The 22,079-nt window shown below is 47.6% G+C and overlaps 5 protein-coding genes across 6 annotated transcripts; 4 read left to right on the top strand and 1 right to left on the bottom strand.

Annotated features, from left to right (window-relative positions):
* Positions 1 to 789: 789 nt before the first annotated feature.
* On the top strand, positions 790 to 2,757 carry LOC108032592 (mitogen-activated protein kinase p38b). The gene is made up of 2 exons (XM_017106505.3): positions 790 to 904; positions 1,009 to 2,757. Exon 2 carries the CDS (start codon positions 1,135 to 1,137, stop codon positions 2,230 to 2,232), a length of 1,098 nt encoding a protein of 365 aa, XP_016961994.1. The 5' UTR covers positions 790 to 904; positions 1,009 to 1,134; the 3' UTR covers positions 2,233 to 2,757.
* LOC108032593 (protein FRA10AC1 homolog) lies at positions 2,363 to 3,635 on the bottom strand. The gene is made up of 2 exons (XM_017106506.3): positions 3,151 to 3,635; positions 2,363 to 3,093 (listed from the first exon to the last, which is right to left on the bottom strand). The coding sequence occupies exons 1-2, from the start codon at positions 3,589 to 3,591 to the stop codon at positions 2,752 to 2,754; spliced, it is 783 nt and encodes a 260-aa protein (XP_016961995.1). The 5' UTR covers positions 3,592 to 3,635; the 3' UTR covers positions 2,363 to 2,751.
* Positions 3,636 to 3,960: 325 nt separating this feature from the next.
* On the top strand, positions 3,961 to 11,096 carry LOC108032591 (phospholipid-transporting ATPase ABCA3). Of its 2 annotated transcripts, XM_017106503.3 has the most exons (15): positions 3,967 to 4,411; positions 4,594 to 4,717; positions 5,214 to 5,414; positions 5,487 to 5,957; positions 6,017 to 6,169; positions 6,238 to 6,416; positions 6,782 to 6,998; positions 7,060 to 7,360; positions 7,419 to 7,731; positions 7,797 to 7,948; positions 8,002 to 8,185; positions 8,301 to 8,538; positions 8,599 to 9,222; positions 9,282 to 10,281; positions 10,344 to 11,096. In XM_017106503.3, the coding sequence occupies exons 1-15, from the start codon at positions 4,229 to 4,231 to the stop codon at positions 10,792 to 10,794; spliced, it is 4,791 nt and encodes a 1,596-aa protein (XP_016961992.1). In that variant the 5' UTR covers positions 3,967 to 4,228; the 3' UTR covers positions 10,795 to 11,096. The 2 variants fall into 2 exon arrangements, with proteins under 2 accessions (XP_016961993.1, XP_016961992.1); XM_017106504.3 differs by lacking the exons at positions 6,782 to 6,998; positions 7,060 to 7,360; positions 7,419 to 7,731; ... (4 more) ...; positions 9,282 to 10,281; positions 10,344 to 11,096 and adding an exon at positions 6,649 to 6,726 and having other exon boundaries at positions 3,961 to 4,411.
* A 228-nt stretch (positions 11,097 to 11,324) lies between these two features.
* LOC108032821 (uncharacterized) lies at positions 11,325 to 13,774 on the top strand. The gene is made up of 3 exons (XM_017106836.3): positions 11,325 to 11,528; positions 11,587 to 11,967; positions 12,040 to 13,774. Exons 1-3 carry the CDS (start codon positions 11,392 to 11,394, stop codon positions 13,529 to 13,531), a joined length of 2,010 nt encoding a protein of 669 aa, XP_016962325.1. The 5' UTR covers positions 11,325 to 11,391; the 3' UTR covers positions 13,532 to 13,774.
* Positions 13,775 to 14,092: 318 nt separating this feature from the next.
* LOC108032624 (brefeldin A-inhibited guanine nucleotide-exchange protein 1) lies at positions 14,093 to 20,270 on the top strand. The gene is made up of 3 exons (XM_017106562.3): positions 14,093 to 15,179; positions 15,548 to 19,590; positions 19,657 to 20,270. Exons 1-3 carry the CDS (start codon positions 14,399 to 14,401, stop codon positions 19,792 to 19,794), a joined length of 4,962 nt encoding a protein of 1,653 aa, XP_016962051.1. The 5' UTR covers positions 14,093 to 14,398; the 3' UTR covers positions 19,795 to 20,270.
* Positions 20,271 to 22,079: the final 1,809 nt, after the last annotated feature.

Below are 22,079 nucleotides of genomic sequence, written 5' to 3'. Positions count from 1 at the left end.
CATACCAGCCACTTTTAGTGAAAATATCAGATAAATACATAGATATCGGTATTGTCGGAAAAAAAAGCTCATTAAACTATCTTAAAAAAAAATAATATTAACAATTTAGTATTTAAGTTAGTCTTATCATAAGGGAACATTTCGGGAACAGTAATTACAATAAATAAAATAAAATAAAAATAAGCCATTTCAGTTCAGCATTTTATTTTCACTATGATTTTAAAATTTTTATACTATTCTCAAAACTAATAATATTTCTCAAAACTAATAATTTTTGTATTATTATTATTTAATATTATAAAAGTAAAAAAAATAATTATTATTAATTTTTAATAGTGATTCTTTATTCAATTTTAAGATAAAACATACTGATTACAGTCTGTAAAAAAAAGTATATTTATATTTGTATTTTAAGCATTACTAATTGTATAAATAATTATAATGAAAATATTAATCATAACACTGCAAGAAAAGCTATTTTTTGATGTTATTACGACTTGAAAAACTTAAAATTAGTAAATAGTTGTTAAGTTAATACATTAATTATTTACTCCAAAATTAAAAAGCATTTGTCAAAAGCTAATAAATCTGAAAATAACAAGAATAAATTCCACAAATAAACATTTGCAATCTTAACAATCTGCAATCCGATAAATACAATCCAAACGTATCTTTGGGATACGCTCTGGACGGTACTACGCAGGAGCTTTGCAAATTTAACCGTTGCCCCGATGGACTTCGAGTTCGGCAGGGCAAGAGCTTAAAATAATCATGTTAACGCATAAACGAGCAACAGCTGATTGGAAATCGGCCCCACTGCGGCTATCGATAACCGGAGCAGCGTTGTTGTCCAATCAGAAAAAGTGTAGGCGCAGTGGATTAGCATAAATAAAATCCCAGAGATGTAAGTTACAGCCTGCCCAGGCAGATACAAATGCATCTGTGGGAAAGCACTTGCACTGGGCTACGTTTTCCACTAATCCCCCACAACGATTACTCATTCCGCAGCAATGTTGAGGCCGCGCAGTGCGAAACTGAGATAACAAATCCCACGAGCAAGAAGAAGAGCCGAAAAAGAGCCAGAGGATTAATAACATTAGAGACTAGCAACTGAGCAAAAGCAATAGCAACGCAATGTCGCGCAAAATGGCCAAGTTCTACAAGCTGGACATCAACCGCACCGAGTGGGAGATACCGGAGACGTACCAGAACCTCCAGCCAGTGGGACAGGGAGCCTACGGGCAGGTGTGCAAGGCCGTGGTCCGCGGCACGAGCACCAAGGTGGCCATCAAGAAGCTGGCCCGGCCCTTCCAGTCGGCCGTCCACGCCAAGAGAACGTATCGGGAGCTCCGGCTGCTGAAGCACATGGACCACGAGAACGTCATCGGTCTGCTGGACGTCTTTCATCCCGGACAGCCCGCCGACTCCTTGGAACAATTTCAACAGGTCTACATGGTGACCCACTTGATGGACGCCGATCTGAACAACATCATACGCACCCAGAAGCTGTCCGACGACCACGTTCAGTTCCTGATCTACCAGATCCTGCGCGGTCTGAAGTACATCCACAGCGCCGGGGTCATCCATCGCGACCTGAAGCCCTCGAACATCGCGGTGAACGAGGACTGCGAGCTGCGCATCCTGGACTTTGGGCTGGCGCGTCCCGCGGAGAGCGAGATGACCGGGTACGTGGCCACGCGATGGTACCGGGCGCCCGAGATCATGCTGAATTGGATGCACTACAACCAGACGGTGGACATTTGGTCTGTGGGCTGTATAATGGCAGAGTTGCTGACCGGGCGCACCCTCTTCCCCGGCACCGACCACATCCATCAGTTGAACCTGATCATGGAGGTGCTGGGCACGCCGGCCGACGAGTTCATGAGCCGCATCTCCTCGGAGAGTGCCCGGAACTATATCCGCTCACTGCCCGTGATGCCGCGCCGCAACTTCCGCGACCTCTTCCGCGGCGCCAATCCGCTGGCCATCGATCTGCTAGAGAAGATGCTGGAACTGGACGCCGACAAGCGCATCACGGCAGAGCAGGCGCTGGCCCATCCGTACATGGAGAAGTACCACGATCCGACCGACGAGCAGACCGCCGCGCTCTACGACCAGAGCTTCGAGGAGAACGAGCTGCCGGTGGAGAAGTGGCGGGAGATGGTCTTCACCGAGGTGACAGCCTTCAAGCCCACGGCCGCCTTCGCCGAGCTACTGCCCAAGGAGCAGTAATCCCGGCCGCTGTCCCTGTCCGTTCAATGATGCTATACATACATTTAGATCAGTCTTCTTTACGCCTAGTTCAAGCGGATGTGCTCAGTCGTGATTTCCCTACTCGTCGAGTGTAAACAATCGGAGGGTATTTATTGTAGAGCGATTTATATTTAGAAACGCTTCAGTGGCTGGTTTTAAACAATTTGTTTTGACCGCAGGGGCGCACGTAAACGTAAGGTGAAAATGTATTTTCGAACCTCCGATTCGCATTCGATGAATACAAAAATTGCGGCTGAACTAGGTGCATGCATATAATGTAGCGATTCGGAAATGTTTCCACAGATCAATCAGTCACAGCCTTAATGTCCAGTTCAACTTTAGATTTGGTGTCGGTCTTAGCACGCAGTTCTTGTGAATAATCCTGTAAATGTGAGTGTACATGTACATCCTAGTCCGTAAGCGAACGCATCTCGCGGCCAGTAACTATAAAAAGAGCACTAGTGTCTACGTTGAATCCAAATAAATGTGCTATGTATTTTAAAAGAGGAGATCCTCTAGATAGCGCTCGAACTCCTGCTCCCTGGAGGTTTGCTCCTGGCCGAGGTCGGGCTGTTGCTGCCAGATCTGATAGTCAGCCGGGCTCTGTTCCGTTGTGGGCTCCTCGTTGGTTTCTGGCTGGGACTCGGAAGCGGATTTTCCAGCCTCCTCGTCGTCTTCGTCTTCGTTCTCTGAGGAACTCTCCTGCTCGACATCCAGCCGGCGACGCTTTCGTTTTCGTTCAGCCCTGCGTTCCTCCTTGGCCCTCCTTCGCTGCTTCTTGTACTCCCTCTTCTTGGTGCGGTAGTTAAGCTGCTCCGTGTGCGTGGGACAAAGGCGCACCTAAAGATTACGTGGATTTATCAGTGACTCCAGGCAAGGTTACCTGTTCAAACCCACTTTAACCAGCGCATTCAGGGGCGCTCCCTTTTCGATGTATTTGAAGTTCACCTCCCAGCTGCGGAGATTCTCCCGCTCGCCGCAGTGCCGACTGCCGCACTGGAACTGTCCGGTTCCGGTGACCACCTCCTGCTCCGTTCGCCAGCGCAGGGCTATCTTGTTCTCCTTGTACCGCGACAGATCGGCAATGCAGTACTCCTTGAACAGCTTCTTGTAGTAGCGCAGGGCCAGCCGCTGCTCCCAGCTGAGGGAATCGGTGTCCGTCTCCTCATCATCCCAGAGGAAGCGGTGGTTCTCCCGTATCACATCGATGTCCCGCTTGTGGCGGCGGGACTCCGCCTCCGCCGGCGAGTTGAGCACGTAATGGTTGAGTATATAGTTGTGTCGCTCCTTTGCGGTCAGACTGTTCAGATTCACGGGGAATAATTGCGAGCCGCTCATTGTTATTGTTAAACAAAAATTCGATTGCCGGGGAGGGCCTATCGATATATCGACAGATATGCTGTTACTTTGTCATTTTTAAGGCTAGATTTTTAGCGGGATTTATTTTATCTAGGTCAGGCAGTATTAATAATCTGCACAGCTTGTTTTGCAGTCTTCCCTTCCACTTTTAAAGTGCAGTTCGATTTATGGTAACTGCAAAAGTATATGGCATTATTTCATCTGATTATATTTCAATGCACATATTGTTGAGTCCTAAAATTGTTCAACAAGAAGTTCTTTTTTTGGTAGCTACATAGCTAAACTCAGCCTTAGCTATACTTTTTACATATTTTTTCTATCGTTATCACTGATGCTTGGGATGAAGTGTACTCTGTGCAATATATAGAATGCATTAAATCAGAATGCGGTCATTTGTACCCTGTTGATCGCATTGCAATCGCTATTGCGCTTTCACATACATAAAATACACATATTTCCTGTTCCCCGAGGGGATGGCGGTTGCCATGACCATTTTTCGATAAGTTTTGCGGACAAACACTTGGCATTCGGCACATCACAAGCTACAGTTGACGCCTCGTCGCAACAAAGCGGAGTGAAAAGAGTAAAAGTTGGGGAAAGCTGTCGCGAATCAGAAATGGCCTGCAGCTGCAGCCCGCTGTTCTTTGTCTTTCTGCGCAAGAATCTGCTCTATCTGCGATGCAACTTTCTGCCGCTCTTCTGGATCTGCTTCGGATTCTGCGGGGTCCTCACCGCCTATCTGCACTGGTCGACCAAGCCCGGGCAGCTGCAGATGGAGGAGTTCGAGCCCAAGAATGAGGTGAGCTTGCATGAATGAATGGATTGGTCACACGCCCGTGTAAGCGGCGCACACGTAAGTGCGAAGTAACCCCATATCTACATCGAACGTATTTTGTGTAGTGCTATCTGCACTTTATATAAACAAGCACGCACCCATGACCGCAATTGAGCGCTAATCTAATTATTATCACCCTCTGGTAGATGGCGCTCAAGGAATCGTACTTCCCCGGAAACGAACAGGACTACATATACTATGCACCCGCATCCTCGAATGTGGAGGCCATCGTGGACCTCCTGCGGATGGATCTCGGCATAATACCAGACCGTGAGTGCCAAAACCAATAGATGATTATTTATAATTACAAAAAATATTCTATAGTACTTTATAACCTTTTCATATTTATATATTTAAAACAAGTATATTTAATTTTAAGACATTTTATAACGCCAAAACGTAGGTGCCAAAACCGATAGATGATCATTTATAATTACAATAATATTCCATAGTACTTTATTATCACTTTTTATATTTATATACTTAAAACAAATATATTTAATTTTAAAAAACTCGTCAGTCAAAAATATTATTTACATATGTAACGCCAGCTTAAAGATAAGTTCTCAAAGGGTGGAGCTACATTTTAATGATAAATATTTAAAAAATATATAAAAACTGTTTTTAAAATATTTTACATTGCTATGTCTCTCTTATTTAAATGACATTTTTAAAACATGTACATTTTAGTTGTTTACCTTCTCTGCGAAGGCCTTAAAGTGACCTTAAAATATCGCCTAATGACAGGAATTACTTTCTTTCCCAGGACTGCGGGCCTACAACAACAGTTTCGAGATGCAGCTGGACATGGAGCAGCAGTGCCGGGCCAACTGCTTCGCCATCAACTTCGACCAGATGCCAAACCAGGGCTCTGGCGGAAAGTTTCGATACAGCCTGAGCTCGAACCAGATGCGGATTTCGCCCAGGAAGCGCTACGTGAACGATGAGGAGATCAATCATCAGAAAGGTGCGTCTTATAATTGTCCTTTGTTTCCGTTTAACGAACCCGCGCTTTCTTTCTTTCATGCTTCTTTATCAGACGATGATGACTACATTCGAGCCGGTTTCCTGACCTTACAGCACATTTTGGACAAGCAGTACATGAAGTACCAAGGGCTGCGTACGAACTATGAAATACTGGTTAGCTCGATGCCAAATCTTGAGGTTATAAGTATGGATAGCCATCGCCTGACGTACTTTGGCACCTTGTGCAGCATCCTGTTCAATGTGGTCCTACTGAGCACCTTTGTGGTGCCCTTCGTGGAGGAGAAGCAGAACGGACTGAAGGAGTTTCTCAACCTGGTCACGCCCATGAGTTTCCTCAACGGCCTCACCTTCTTTCTCATCCGCCTCGTGTGCTATGCTGCGTTGGTTCTCATTATCCTTGTCGTTGCCTATTTGTACAAAGCCCTGGGGCTGATCTGCTTCGCTTATGTGGCGGTGTTATTTCTGCTTTACATAGTGTCCACCATGTCGTACGCATATCTGATCTCTGTTTGTTTCCACTCAGGTAAAAGCTTGTTCTTGATCGTGTTTATATTTACTATTTATTTCTTGTAAACATTGCAGTTTTCTATGCTAAGATTGGCGGCCTGGTGATGCTGATCATTCCCTATGTGTTCTCCTTTGTCCGGAGCTGGGCCACATCGCTGGCCTTTGTCTTCTTCAGCACCAATGCTTTTCTGGAGGGGTTGGACATTTTCCAGACCTTCTCTAACAAGCGTAAGATTTTCGTTTAGTAGCACAGGCTGTAACTATGTGCTGTATCTGCTACCTTGCTTTCCTTGTAGATCGCGAATTTGGGGCTGCTGATCTGTTTCGCGAAATCAAATACGATTCCTCCAGGATGTTTTGGGTCTATGCTGTTCTCGTTTTCCAATCCCTTTTGTACGCCCTGCTTTACAACTACTTGGGTTGTGTGTTTCCTGGCCCTGGCGGACTAAAGCGTCCTATTTTTTTTTTCCTAGATGTAAGTACCTGGCATAAAAAGTGTTGAATATCGGTCTCGGTTTGGACATGCGTTTCGGTACTTACAATTTTCTCTATTTTTATTGATTGATTTCGTTGTTCGGTAATCTTCGGGCTTATAAGGTTATGTTGGTTATAATTTTTAGTTCATTATTGTTTCTAGTTTACCTCGTTTATTTGCGTATAAAAATCATACTTTTTCGTACTCGCCAGATTTCCCTATTTAATTTCAGTAACTTTATCGTTTACGGTTGCACAAATCGCTTAACGTCGGGCGCGCCTCTCGGTTTCGTGTACGGTTCGAGTTATTGGTACGTTCTTCTGCCGGATTTTTTCCCCATTTTAAACCTTAATTTTCATTTTCAGCCCAAGACCTACCAAAAACGACAACGCAATGAGTACACCACTGCACCCCGCGGCACCCAGGCCATCATAATCACCGAGTTGTGCAAGAAGTTCCAGACAAGTAAGCGCGAAACGCTTATTTCGGACAACCTAAATATGACAATCAACAACAAGGAGATTACAGTCCTACTGGGCCACAATGGGGCCGGCAAAACCACAATGATGAACATGATAATGGGTGGGCAACACGCCATACCCCCTTCTTTGGGACATGATAACTGATGGTCTTACTTTTGCAGGATTGGTGCCCAAGGACTCGGGCAAGATAACTGTGTGCAGTGAGCGCGATGTGGCCTCCTATCGCCACCTGATTGGCTTCTGTCCGCAGCACAGCGTCTTCATGAGCTACATGACCTGTCACCAGCACCTGGAGTTCTTTGCCCAGCTGCGTGGAGCTCGTCGCTCCGATGCCCGTGTCTGGGCAGATGAGAAGCTACGTAAACTTGGACTAAACGAGAAGCGGGATGAATTCGGAAAGAATTTGTCGGGAGGCATGAAGAGACGCCTGTCGCTGGGCATCGCCATTGCCGGAAACACCAAGTAAGTCTTAAACTTTATTGTGGATAATCAAGCTAATGATCATTTTCTAAACTCATAGAATTGTAATCCTTGACGAGCCCTCGTCGGGATTGGACATTAACTCGCGCCGTGAGCTGTGGGACATCCTTTTGAGACTGCGCAAGGAGAAGGCCATTCTAGTCACCACCCACTACATGGAGGAGGCCGAGGTGCTGGGGGATACCATCTGCATCCTGGCCAATGGCAAGCTTCAGAGCATTGGGTCTCCTTTGCAACTGAAACGCAAATCGGGCATCGGCTACCGCTTAAAACTGGAAGTCAACGATTTTACGTATCGCGAAAACGAAATAATGGAAATAATACACAAATTTGTACCAACAGCCAGGGTCTTGGTGGGTTTCTATACACATTTAATACATTTACAGCTTGTACTTAAGTTCTGATAAACCTCAAATAGAATGTGGTGAAGCCCACTGTGTACATTTGCCTGCCGTATGCCTACAAAAAGTGCTTCGCGGAAATGCTACACAAACTGGAGACGAAAACTAATCAGCTCGGCATAAGTACAATTTCCATGACCGACACTTCCCTGGAGGATGTTTTCCTAAGGTATATATTCCTGATCCTATGTTATAATATGAAAACTAATTGGTGGCTTGCAGTTGTGCCGGGGAGCAGGATCAAGTGGACACCCCAGATGGCTCCAGAAATGATGCACCTCTACTGCCCCCCTACAAACGATTGGCCAGTCACCCGCTGCAGCCCAGTCTTCTTCAACTTTGGATGGCGGTCTTCTATAAAAAGCTGACCTTTATCACCAACGAGTGGCTATATTCTCTGATAATGGTATGCATTGTACAGTCGTAATATACAACTGTTTACTTTGAACAGCGATAAGAGTGCAATTTATTGTATTAACACTCTATATTATATTTTCCCATTTTCTCCCCTCCTCCGCCAGCTTTCCATTCCATTTGTTTGCGTTTGCGGGGCCTTGCTTGTGATGCACGCCATGTCCATAGTAGAGAACGAGGAGGCCCTGCCGCTGAAGCTCAGCCAGATGGGCACGGGCATTGTTTACATTCACAATCCGACGGGCCACCATGGTCAGGTGGAGCAGCAGCTGCGTCAGCAGATCGAGCTGAGCGGCATCGCGGTGAAAACACTGCAGCTGCGTGGGAGTAATGATGTAAAAAATGGTGAGTGTTCCATGTCGTGCTGAAAATTATAATGGTTTTACGTATACTTGTGTTCCCTAGAATCTCTCGACTTGCAACGTGACAACTTGGCTGAATACTTGGAGCAGGTGATTGGCATCATCGACATGTACGGCGGTGGGCGTGGCACCGCGGACACGCCAACCATTGAGATCTTTTACTCGGGAAATCGCTACCACAGCTCGGTGGAGCTCATCAACCTGGTGGACTCCGCAATGCTGAAGCTGGAGCGTCAGGAGGCGGACATTGATACGACCTACGTGCCCATCCGTCGTTTTATTAGCGATATAAGTCCCTCGCGCCTGGAGTACTACGCGGTCATTGTGTCCGTGGGCATGTTCTTCTTCATGTTCTACTTCATCTCGCTGCCGTTCCGGGAATACGCCAATGGATTCCGCCAACTGCAGACCATGTCGCGGTTTACCTACTGGCTATCTCATTTTGCTTTCGATACGCTGCTTCTGGTCTTTGTCTGCGTCGCACTCTTCCTTCTGCAATACTTGGTCATGCCCGCCGAGCTCTACTCCGTGGGGGATCTTAAGGTCATTGTACTGAGCATCTTCTTCTACTGCTGCAGCTATCTTCCCATTCTGTACGCCCTGGGCAACAACTTCAAGTCCATATCGACGATATCCACCTATCTGCTGTTGATGCTGATCGTGTCGGGTAATATTTTCCAGTTAAACTAATCTCACCGAATGCTAAAATACGTTAGATTCTTTCAGCCATTGCCCCACTGATCACCTCCAGCAATGCGGCGGCTATGAAACTGCACGAGACAAAGATCGCCTTCCTCTGCTTTCTGCCGGACTTCAATCTGAACCACCAGTTGCGCGTCATTAACGAGAACTTCATTGCCCGTCGTCGCTCTGGACTGGTCAAGAACCTCCTCTGCGAGGAAACCTTCTTTGTCTATGCCAGCGCCGTGTGTTTCCTGGTCATGGCATTCTTTACCATCGTCTTGGAGCACAAGTATCTGCGCCAGCGAATACACAATGGCATCTGGTACTGGTCGTTACCGCTAAAAAAGGACAACTCGACTGCTACCCACCCCGGCACTCCGCTGTCGGAGATTGATGATTGCGCAAAGGAGGAGAAGCGTGTTAAGGAGCTGATCAAGACCCCATCGACGGATTATCCGCTGATTGTGAGTAATCTCCGCAAGCGCTACCGGGACACGGTGGCTGTGGACGGACTGAGCTTTGCAGCCGAACGGGGAGAATGCTTCGGTCTCTTGGGTGTCAATGGAGCGGGCAAGACAAGCACATTCCAGATGATAGCAGCCAATTTGCCGCTGGATAGCGGCAGCATACGCATCGATGGCATTGAAATTCGGCAGGATGAGGTGGCATATCGCCATTGTTTTGGTTACTGCCCGCAGTACGATGCCCTAAACAAGTTCATGACCGCCGAGCAGTGCCTGCACTACATGGCATTGCTTCGAGGGCTGAGCAACGTAACCGAGGGGCCAACCAGCGTCAAGGAAAACGTCAAGTACTGGCTGGAGAAAATGCATCTGACCAAGTATCAGCAGGTGCAAGTACGCCACTATTCTGGCGGCACAAAGCGCAAGCTTCTGGCGGCAATGGCCATGATTGGAGCCCCCTCATTGGTGCTCCTGGACGAACCCACCACCGGCGTTGATCCCATCTCGAGGCGGTTCCTCTGGCAGTGCATCAAGGACTTTCAGGGGCAGGGCCGCACAGTAGTGCTCACGTCGCATAGGTAAGAAAAACCTTTTCGGCTCTATTCAGATTTTAAAGTATACATTTTTACCTTTCGGACAGCATGGACGAATGTGAAGAGCTGTGCAATCGCTTGGCCATCATGGCCCATGGCAAGTTCAAGTGCCTGAACAATATCTGCGCCCTTAAGCGATTGAGCGGCTTCACCATCAAACTTAAAATGAAGGAGGACACCGAAACGGAGGAGAATGTTGGCACAATCACAGGCACACTGAAACTGCAATTTACGGGCCTGGAACTGCGTGAGAACCATGCCGGCACCCTCACCTACTTCGTAGGCACCCAGGAGAACGTGGTCCTCTGGTCGGACGTGTTCAAGATAGCTGAGGACTATCTGGGCGATCGGTTAAGCGACCTCGTGGCGGACTATTCGGTGAACGAGTGCACCCTGGAGGATATTTTTCTCAAGTACGAGAAGGAGTCAAAGTCACAGGCAGTGTCACGACAAACTTCGGAGCAACGAAGTCCCCTGTCTGGAAGGGACTACGTTTGAGGTCGCGGGTAGCAATATCACTAATAACGAGTACAAGACTGCCGTCGTGGGGATAGGGCACGCCATTTCCGCGACACCATCTACCATCTGTATAAATTCCACTTAACACTTATCTAGATCAGTATTCATTTCGACTAAGAATCTCCTTTCCTTTAGAGGGCTTTCCTCTCGACGGCGGTCGATTGTGCTTGGGGGCTGTCGGCAGGATCATTGAACTTAACATATGTATTTAATATTAAATATAAAAATCAAAATAATAAACAAGACATTTTGAAATAAATAATAAATAATTTTTAAGATAATACTAGTTCCATCTTCAAATAAGTGTTTCTCATATAACTAGTAAAAAAATGAATTTTTTAATAAATTTTAAATTTACGCGGTCAATATTTTTAGTATACTTCGAAAATCCGACTTCAAAAATACTAAAAAGTCCTTAGCCGAGATGTTTTTAAAGCAAGCCAGCTGAAAACGGAACGTGTAGAGGGGCCCTAGGCGTTAGTCTAATAATGTTTGGCGGGACTGGTTCCCAGCACCTGGCCACATTAATCCGGCTACAAAATATTTTATTATTGTTAGTTTATCCTTTTTCCAATAATGTCGCGTAGTAAAATATGGAAGTACTACGACAAGTTGGACCGAAATTCTGCCCTCTGTCAGCTGTGCGAGAAGATCATCAAGACGTGCGGCAACACGTCCAACCTGATGAAGCACATGAAGACCCATCCGCTAGTGTAAGTGGAAAGGCTCTGAAACCTAAGGCTCCTTTTCTTAATTCCCCCTAAATTACAGAGATCTCTTCGACGACGATACGGCGGTAGTGCGAGGCATTTACAAGCGACGCGTGCAGGAAGACCACAAGCGGAGGATGAGAAAGTCGCTGCCCTACAAGGAGGAAAGCTCCGATTTCCACAGCGAACTGCTGTTCAAGGCGACCAGGGAGGCGGGCGATATCATTGAAGTGGAGGCTCATGGACTGGCCAAACCCGCTCTGGAGCAGCACATCTCCGTGCAGAGCGTCGATTATGCTTGGGTCACTCCGGAGGCAGCAGTTGCTGGAACAGAAACCGTCAGCGCCGAGGACATCATCGAATTTGAGCCGAAGGAAGAGTCCGACGAGCCAGATAGAACTTCAATCCACCAGGAGCATGCTGTACGAATGCCCGAAGCTGAGTAAGCCATAAGTATAATTTTTATTCTTAAGCATTTCGGGAACTAAATAGAGCTAATGTTTTTCTTTTGCAGCAACTTAAACTTGGAAGCACCCGTGCCGATCCTGCATTCCTTCCATCAGCACCTAGCCTTTTTCATCTGCCGTGATCGTCAGCCTCTGCAGGTTCTTCAGGGCGAGGGATTCCAGCACCTGTTGAAGGTACTTTGTCCCACCTACAAGCCACCAAGTGTGGCTGAACTGGAGGGCATCATCTGCCGAGAGGCTGAACTCCAGAGGTCCAAGCTCCGGCGCCAGTTGGCCGCCACCCACTCGCTCAGCCTCAGTTGCTCCATGCACACAAAAGTCGAGGGTCAAAGCTGGCTTGAACTGGTGGTCCACTTTCTGGAAGGACGGCAGCGAATCTCACGAACGCTTTCTGTGCAGAGTCTTCATGATCCCTTAACATCCAGCCAAGTAGTGGACCGCATGGAGCGCGTGTGTCAGCGCTTCGACATTTTAAAGTCCAAAATCTCCTGCGTGACAACGCGGAGCAGTAGCCTACTGGAGGAAGCGGTGACCTCGTTTCTTGGCGCCCAACATCATGTGCCATGCTTTGCCAACCACTTGAACACTGTCTTGGATGTAGTGATGAAGCGACCCGAGATCAGTGGCTTGTGTGAGAAGGTGCGCCTGTATGTGGAGTCCACCCTGGACTCTGGAAATCACTACTCACAGTACAAGCTCCAGCTGGATGCCATTCAGCGACCCCTTACCACCTATGATATGCTAGACCTGTATCTGAAACATGCGTCCGCTCATTTGGAAGAGCCTCTTCCGCTTTCCCCTGCGGAGATTGATCTGTGCCAGCAGTTGCTGGATTTGCTAAGACCCTTGACCAGCTCCATGCGCGAGCTTAGTCGAATGCATTATCCGGTGGCCAGCACAGCCCTGCCCATTGCCCACACCCTGATCAACGAACTGAAGCAGGAGAAGAGCGCGCAGCACCAAGTGATCCAGGAGATACGTATGTTCATGGTGCAGCAGATGGAGGAGAACTTCGAGGGCTTAGAGAAGAACATAGCCGTGGCCATGGCCAGTCTGCTGGACCCGCGGTTCCGGAACATTCCCTTCCAGACTGGGGCCCTGGTGGCCCAATACATGACGCAGCTGTACGACATGATGCAGGCGCATGTGGAAAGCGGAGAGGCAGTTGTCGGCGAAGATCCTGTGAGCCATGACAACTTCGACGTGTGGGCGGCTTACAAATCCTTCTCCCTCGAGAAGCAACGCCTTATTAATGGAAGTAATGGCGCCGATGCCGACGATGAGATAGCCACCTATTTTTGCGCTGGTCTGAGCACCCTGCAGGCGGAACCCATTCAGATCTGGCAGGAGCTATCGCCAGCTCATCCCTTCTTGCACAACGTGGCACAAAGGTACCTTCACATTCCATCCACCGCAGAGCCGCCGACACGACTCTTCACTGGCGAAGGAGCTGCGGTGACGGAGCATTTCGCCAAGCTGAACGCCATGGATGACGTCCTCTTCTTGGCAGATGTTCCGAAAAAAGATTGGAATTTATAGCACAGCCAAGTCCTAGTCAATTCTCAGCATAGTTGTAGCATTTATTGTTTCCCCTTTTTGGGGAATTTTTTTTTAATTTAAAATTCTTTATGAAGAACTAGTTTTTTGTCTTTACCTTTAAATGAAATTCTTGGATTTTTATTTTAAAGTTATTTTCCAAAAGTATATTTGCTATGGATTATGTACATTGTATTTACATTCCCTTAGCTCTTTAATATAATCTAACGACAATTGAAATTAAAATTGTTTTGTTTTTATATAAAAAGCTACAAACAAAATTTAAACTTGGCCCTAACATTAACCACACAGTTCGGCGGGTGCTTTAAATGCTTCAGATTGCTTTTTAATTTATATTATTGTGTAGAAAATCAAAAATTTTACAAGAAATTAAATTTTATTAGATTTTGAATACAATTTTTGTTATCACCAGGAACCGTTACCGGTTCAAAAATTGGTGGTACCAGTCAGTGGAAAGTGATAAGATAAAAATACTACATACTGAAAAATACCAGACACCTTCTAACACTGGCGACAGCCCAGTAATTTTCCCTTTCACGGTCATACTTCTGATGACGTTTTTTCGCATTGTATTTTGAAGCGTATTTTAATGTGGAAAAACTGAGAGATTTGCAACATGCAAACGGCCACGACACGCTAAAAACACGCCGAGTGCCGCCAGACGACAAACCAACCGAGAGGAGCACTCCGCGCAGCTGGCGGAGCACCCAGAAGGCAGCAGCGAAAGTTGCGTGGCTGTCGTTTCCGGAGCGTTGGGCAGAGGAGAATCCGGGGGAGGAGGAGCAGCAGTAGGAGGAGGCTTAGAAACCCACCCAGCGGAGGCGACCTTGGGAGTGGCAGCGGCCCAATATGCACAACAACTCCACGAAGACCAAGGAAATGTTCATCGTGCGTGCTCTAGAGAAGATCCTTGCCGACAAGGACATACGGCGCTCCCACCACTCGCAGCTGAAGAAGTCCTGCGACTCGGCGCTGGAGCAGATCAAGGCGGAGCTGATCAGCGCCGGCCAGATCGCGGAGGGCAACGAGCTTCCCTGCGCCGCACTCCCGCTGCCCAAGAATGATGCCTCGAGCATCATTAATGCGGAGACCTACTTCCTGCCCTTCGAGCTGGCCTGCAAGAGTCGCTCGCCCAGGATCGTGGTCACCGCTCTGGACTGCCTGCAGAAGCTTATCGCCTATGGCCATTTGACGGGCTCCATTCAGGACTCTGCGAATCCCGGACACCTGCTCATCGACCGCATTGTTGTGACCATCTACGGCTGCTTCAATGGACCCCAGACCGATGAGGGTGTCCAGCTGCAGATCATTAAGGCGCTGCTCACGGTGGTCACCTCGCAGCATGTGGAGATCCATGAGTTCACGCTGCTCCAGGCCGTGCGCACCTGCTACGACATCTACCTGTCCAGCAAGAACCTGGTCAACCAGACCACTGCCCGTGCCACGCTCACCCAGATGCTGAACGTGATCTTTGCCCGCATGGAGAACCAAGTGTACGAGCTACCACCTCCCAGTTCCAACCCCATCAACGGCAGCATCCACTCGGAAGACTGCAACGGCTCTGGAGAGGAGTCGCTGGGGGATTCCGACGAAGTCATAGCCTCGGAGCTGCTGGCGGAGATCATATCAGGTGCGTGGCACTCGTTGGAGAAGGTTTGATTGGCAGTTACAATGTTGCTCGTAAAACAAGAATGTTTTATGGTATTTTTAATCTATATTTGGATTTTAATCTAAAACAAATCTAGTAAATATTTCAATTTAGATTGATTTTCCAATCTTTAACAATTTAAAGAGCAATTTTGCATGTTGGTAGGAAATTTTTTAATTTGATCAAACCGCTGTACACTTTTTTCTCTACCCTGTCGCCTACGACAGCATTTTATTGTCTTCCATATGAGTCAGCATAGTAATTTCCACGATAAGGTGCAACATTAGCCGCCACTCCTCCCACCTACCCATTAATCATTGCGCAACAATATTGACGATTTCGTATTTCAGCCGCCTACAATGAGGCCATGAAGGATCAGGAATCGGTGGGGGAGCCCGAGCCCACAGTGAACGGAAACGATTACTCCTCGCACTCGGACCACGACAGTGTAGAGCTGCACAGCGAGAATGACGCAGTGGTCACCGCCAAGTTCACGCACATCCTGCAGAAAGATGCTTTTCTCGTCTTCCGGGCGCTCTGCAAGCTATCGATGAAGCCCCTGCCGGAGGGTCATCCGGATCCCAAGTCGCACGAGCTGCGCTCCAAGGTGCTGTCCTTGCATCTGCTGCTGCTCATCCTCCAGAATGCCGGGCCCGTCTTCCGTTCCAACGAGATGTTCATCATGGCCATCAAGCAGTACCTTTGCGTGGCCCTGTCCAACAACGGAGTGAGCCTGGTACCGGAGGTCTTCGAGCTGTCGCTCTCCATCTTTGTGGCTCTGCTATCAAACTTCAAGGTGCATCTGAAGCGTCAAATCGAGGTCTTCTTCAAGGAGATCTTCCTCAACATTCTGGAGGCCAATTCGAGCAGCTTCGAGCACAAGTGGATGGTGATCCAAGCATTGACACGGATCTGTGCCGATGCCCAGTCCGTGGTGGATATTTATGTGAACTACGATTGCGACTTTTCGGCGGCTAATCTTTTTGAGAGACTTGTCAACGATCTTTCGAAGATTGCCCAGGGTCGCCAGGCCCTCGAGCTGGGCGCCAATCCGATGCAGGAGAAATCTATGCGCATTCGCGGTCTGGAGTGTCTCGTTTCCATTCTGAAGTGCATGGTGGAGTGGAGCAAGGACTTGTATGTGAATCCCAACATGCCCGTTCCCGCACTGCAAGTGCAGTCGCCTACAACCACGGATCAGGATCAGGCGGACACCACTATTCAGACCATGCACAGCGGATCTAGCCACAGCCTAAACTCGAATCAGGAGCAGCTGCAGGACCTTCCAGAGGCGCTGGAGGAGCGCAAGATGCGAAAAGAGGTGATGGAAACTGGCATCGAATTATTCAACCGCAAGCCGCAGAAAGGAGTGCAGTTCCTGCAGGAAAAGCAGCTGCTGGGCGCCACATGCCAAGACATTGCACGTTGGCTCCACGAGGACGAACGATTGGACAAGACAGTGATTGGTAATTACTTGGGTGAGAACGACGACCACTCCAAGGAGGTGATGTGTGCCTACATCGATGCCTTTGACTTCCGTCAACTAGAGGTGGTGGCCGCGTTGAGAATTCTCCTCGAGGAGTTCCGGCTGCCAGGCGAAGCACAGAAAATTGATCGACTGATGGAGAAGTTCGCCAGCAGGTACTGCGAATGCAATCCCCAGAATCAGCTATTCCAAAGTGCCGACACCGTTTACGTGCTGGCATTCAGCATCATCATGTTGACCACGGATCTCCATTCGCCGCAGGTCAAGCACAAGATGACCAAGGAGCAATATATCAAAATGAACCGCGGCATCAGCGACAGCAAGTCAGATTTGCCCGAGGAGTACTTGTCCTCCATCTACGACGAGATTTCCGAGCACGAGATCAAGATGAAGAATAACTCCGGTATGCTTCAACAGCCGAAACCCACTGGCAAGCAGCCCTTCATCACGGAGAAGCGTCGAAAGCTGTTGTGGAACATGGAGATGGAGGTCATCTCCCTAACGGCCACCAACCTTATGCAGTCAGTGTCGCACGTCAAGTCGCCTTTCACCTCAGCAAAGCATCTGGAACATGTGCGTCCCATGTTCAAAATGGCTTGGACACCTTTTCTGGCCGCCTTCTCGGTGGGTCTTCAGGACTGCGATGATCCGGAGATTGCTACCCTCTGCTTGGATGGAATCCGTTGCGCCATTCGAATCGCGTGCATCTTCCACATGTCCCTGGAGCGGGATGCTTACGTGCAAGCCCTGGCGAGGTTCACTCTTCTAAACGCTAACTCGCCCATCAACGAGATGAAGGCCAAGAATATCGACACCATCAAAACGCTAATCATGGTGGCCCACACGGATGGCAATTATCTGGGCAGCAGTTGGCTGGATATAGTGAAGTGCATTAGCCAGCTTGAGCTGGCACAATTAATTGGTACTGGTGTGCGGCCCCAGTTCCTTTCCGGGGCACAGACCACACTCAAGGATTCGCTTAATCCCAGCGTGAAGGAGCACATCGGCGAGACGAGCAGCCAGAGCGTGGTAGTCGCTGTCGATCGTATATTCACCGGCTCCATGCGACTGGATGGTGATGCAATCGTGGACTTTGTAAAGGCCCTATGCCAGGTGTCTGTGGATGAACTGCAGCAGCAGCAGCCAAGGATGTTCTCCCTGCAGAAGATAGTGGAAATCAGTTACTACAATATGGAGCGTATTCGTCTGCAATGGTCACGTATTTGGCAAGTGCTGGGCGAGCACTTTAATGCGGTCGGATGCAACAGCAACGAGGAAATCTCCTTCTTCGCCCTGGACTCACTGCGTCAGCTGTCGATGAAGTTCATGGAGAAAGGCGAGTTTAGTAACTTCCGCTTCCAGAAGGACTTCCTGCGTCCCTTTGAGCACATAATGAAGAAAAACGCCTCGCCGGCCATACGAGACATGGTGGTGCGCTGCATCGCCCAGATGGTGAACTCACAAGCGCATAACATCCGATCTGGCTGGAAGAACATCTTCAGCATTTTCCACCTGGCAGCAGGAGATCACGAGGAGCCTATTGTGGAGCTGGCCTTCCAGACAACGGGCAAGATCATTGGTGATTTATATCAGCGTCAGTTCGCCATCATGGTGGACTCGTTCCAGGACGCGGTCAAGTGTCTGTCAGAGTTCGCCACCGCCAGGTTCCCGGACACCAGCATGGAAGCCATACGGCTGGTGCGCACTTGCGCCCAGTGCGTCCACGAGGCGCCGCAACTATTCGCGGAGCATGCCGGCATGGAGAACGATGCCTCGGTGGCGGAGGAGGATCGAGTGTGGGTGCGCGGATGGTTCCCCATGCTGTTCTCGCTTTCCTGCGTGGTTAATCGCTGCAAACTGGATGTGCGCACGCGCGCCTTGACCGTGCTCTTTGAGATTGTGAAGACGTACGGAGAGAGCTTTAAGCCCAACTGGTGGAAGGATCTGTTCAATGTGATCTTCCGCATCTTTGACAACATGAAGTTGCCCGAGCACGTCACCGAGAAGTCCGAGTGGATGACCACCACATGCAATCACGCCTTGTACGCTATCATTGATGTCTTCACGCAGTACTTTGATGTTCTGGGACACTTGCTGCTGGAGGAACTCTTCGCCCAGTTGCACTGGTGTGTCCAGCAAAGCAATGAGCAGTTGGCGCGATCTGGCACCAACTGCCTGGAGAACCTCGTCATTTCGAACGGCTTTAAGTTTAACGAGTCCACCTGGGACAAGACGTGTCAGTGCATCCTGGACATCTTCAACGCCACGTTGCCACAGGATCTGCTCAGTTGGCGCCCGAAAGCACATTCCAGTAATAATGTCCCCCAGGAGCACAACCACTTCGAGGCGCTACACATCCGTTGCGTGGTGCAGCTCGAGTTGATACAAACCATGGACAACATTGTCTTCTTCCCGGCGACGTCGCGGAAGGAGGACGCCGAAACCCTGGCCCAGGCGGCTGCTGATTTAACGGGCGGAAGGAACGGATCGCAATCGCAGCTGCTTGAGTGCCAGCGGGAGGAGCAGGGAATGTATGGCTATCTAAGGACCCGCCAGCTGCTCACCCTGGCCGACTGCCTGATGCAGTCACATCGATTCGCCAAGCGCTTCAACGCCGATCACGATCAGCGCAGTCTGCTGTGGCGGGCAGGGTTCAAGGGTTCGGTGAAGCCGAATCTGCTGAAGCAGGAGACCTCTTCACTGGCCTGCGTCCTGCGCATCTTCTTCAAGATGTACGGCGATGAGAACAGACGCAGCGACTGGCCGGGCATCGAACAGGAGCTGGTGCAGGTGTGCAAGGAGGCACTGGGCTACTATCTGAGTTTGCAGAGCGAGGCTCACCGAGATGCCTGGACATCGCTGCTGCTGCTCATCCTGACGCGCCTGCTCAAGATGTCTGATGCTAGGGTGAGTTCATTAATTGGATTCTCGTAGTGGGTGTACAATGTTAATGCTTACCATTTTCCCTTTCAGTTCGCCACCCACGTGTCCAACTACTACAGCCTGCTCTGCGAGATGATGTGCTTCGACCTCAAGCCCGAACTGAGAAGTGTCCTTAGGCGCGTGTTCATGCGCATCGGTCCAGTATTCAATATAATGAGCGTTAAATAGTCGCGGAGGAGCCTCAGCCACCTGGCTAGCTGACTCGGCCATGTTAATAGATCGATCCTCCCGAAACCCCCCTCAAATCGTAGTTCATAGAGCACCTTTGGTTCCCTCGGCTTTGTTGTTATGTTGGCACTTTATCATACATACAAGTACATATATTTTTATTATATTTATAAACAATACATAGGCAGAGTGTAATGTTTATTAGGTTTAACAAGAAATGTTGTTGTTTTTATATATACGCATACCCGTGGGTATGCTATGTAAGGCTTTAATGTGTGCGTGTGATTAGTTTCCTTCAGTTACGAATTTGGATTTGGTTTTCCCCGGTGTAACCACACTTTAACATTCACCTATTATCGTTTAGCGTGTAGGTTAATATCGATTAAACCAGCATTATGTGAAGCCTGTATATTGCTAGTGTTAATTTAAATCAAAATCTATATAAATATTTATTTCAAATATACAATATAACTCTATTACCAATGCTGGTTGCGACTCATTGATTCTGGTGGACCCATCATGCATATTAAGATCAAGTGCAGGGCATGCGATCCTATAGGTATGTGGCTTCGTTGAAATAATAAAAAATCCATCTCTCGGTTCTAAATTACCCAATTTATATTTGGCTTTTTGCCTCAATAGCAATTGAGTTTTTAAGATTGGATGCTCATTCTTTTGCTGTTTCTGAGCAAATGTCCATTGTTTTGGCAGCAGATTTATGGCATTTTTATTATATCAGCGAAATGTGCGACGAATTTGTTTAAATGATTTTTATTTGCTCGATTTCGACAGAAAAAATTGGACTTGGAAAGGCAGTGCATTTTTGTATCGAAGAACCCGCGAATGATTTGATTAATACAAATTAGCATATAATAAAAATCAGCAGTCTAATGTTTGCCTGCGAATTTATTTTTAAGAAGGAAAAAAACATACCATTCTAAATTTGTTAAATAAATATTTACAAAATTAAAAAAAATTGTATTATTTTTAAATTTACAAGGATATACCTTCTGTGCTTATAAGGAGCGTGTCTAAACACAATAAATAAATTGTATGTTTAACTATCTCTGTTACCCAATCATTGCTAATTTAGATGCTAATTAATTTCCGCGATAAACTCAGGTTATGTCTTTGGCGACACCTCCATTTTGATGGCCTTTAAAAGCAGTTTTCGCTGCAGCGAATGAGTTTTATACCTTGTTTGAGCAAGAGAGCCATTGGAATATTCCAAGCCAAGTTTATCGCTTTGTTTTTGCCAAAAATTCGTACCTCAGTCGGTGTCCGCATGACACGGAGTGATACTTTTCGTGCTGCTTTGTTTGTTCGCCGGTTAAACAAATCGATTAACACGCACCGAATGCAAAATGCCCGAAACCGAGACGAACGGGTAGGAATCAATGGGGCTTTGTGCGGAAAAGAGTACTGGGCAAAGCCACTCGTATGTACTGAAAGTGTGAGCTGGAAATTCTAAGCCACATGCTAATTGATCTCGTTAATATGTCAATTCCAGTGGAAACTTAATCACGCTCTCGATTTCTGATTCGATTTGCGAGGTATCACATTGGTAGGTGCTAATTGGGGGCGCTTACGTCCGGAGGAAGACAAATATTTTGTATGGAGAGAGTATCTCTATAAGTTCGCCCCCCCATATCCCAAAAATCTGCGCCGAATCCCAGTTGAGCCAACTACAAACTGGAGTTCAAGATCTGCGCAAAGCACGCAGTCAGCTTCTTTATATGCCCTATAAAACAGAATTATGGCGCCCAACAGTTGCTGGCAAAACAGAATAAAACGAAATCCTTAGCCACGCGTGTTACCAGCCCAGAAATAATTACGACATAAAGCTGAGCCAATTATGAAAGACATAAAGTAGACTAAGAATGCCAGATTTTGGACCTGGCTCATCGGGTCGCTCCCAAAAGTTCCTTATCGAGGCAGCTGGTTAGCTAGCAAAAGCAATGTTTGGTGTCACTGAGAAAGTTCACGACTTTCCACATTTGCCTTGAAAGTTGGTTGAACTGTCTGAAAGTTTTTCTATATCAGAGACAATTAGTCATGATGAGATTAGGCTTATCTAAGTAAATAATCCCCCAACTTTTGGGTAAATATTTATATCTACTACTGTTCTTCTTGGTGTTTTGGCTTTCTTTCTTCGGGATTCTTTTTGTAGCATCATTGTGGCTTGTGGCTTTCCCTAAGGGAACTACTTGACATGTCTAGAGGGTTGAAATGGGTTATAGGATTACTTTAAAGAATAGACAAAGTTTGACCACAGTTCAATAAAA

Source organism: Drosophila biarmipes, chromosome 2L, assembly GCF_025231255.1.
Source record: "Drosophila biarmipes strain raj3 chromosome 2L, RU_DBia_V1.1, whole genome shotgun sequence".
NCBI classification, from domain to species: Eukaryota; Metazoa; Arthropoda; class Insecta; order Diptera; family Drosophilidae; genus Drosophila; species Drosophila biarmipes.
This window is presented reverse-complemented; position numbering and strand designations above follow the sequence as displayed.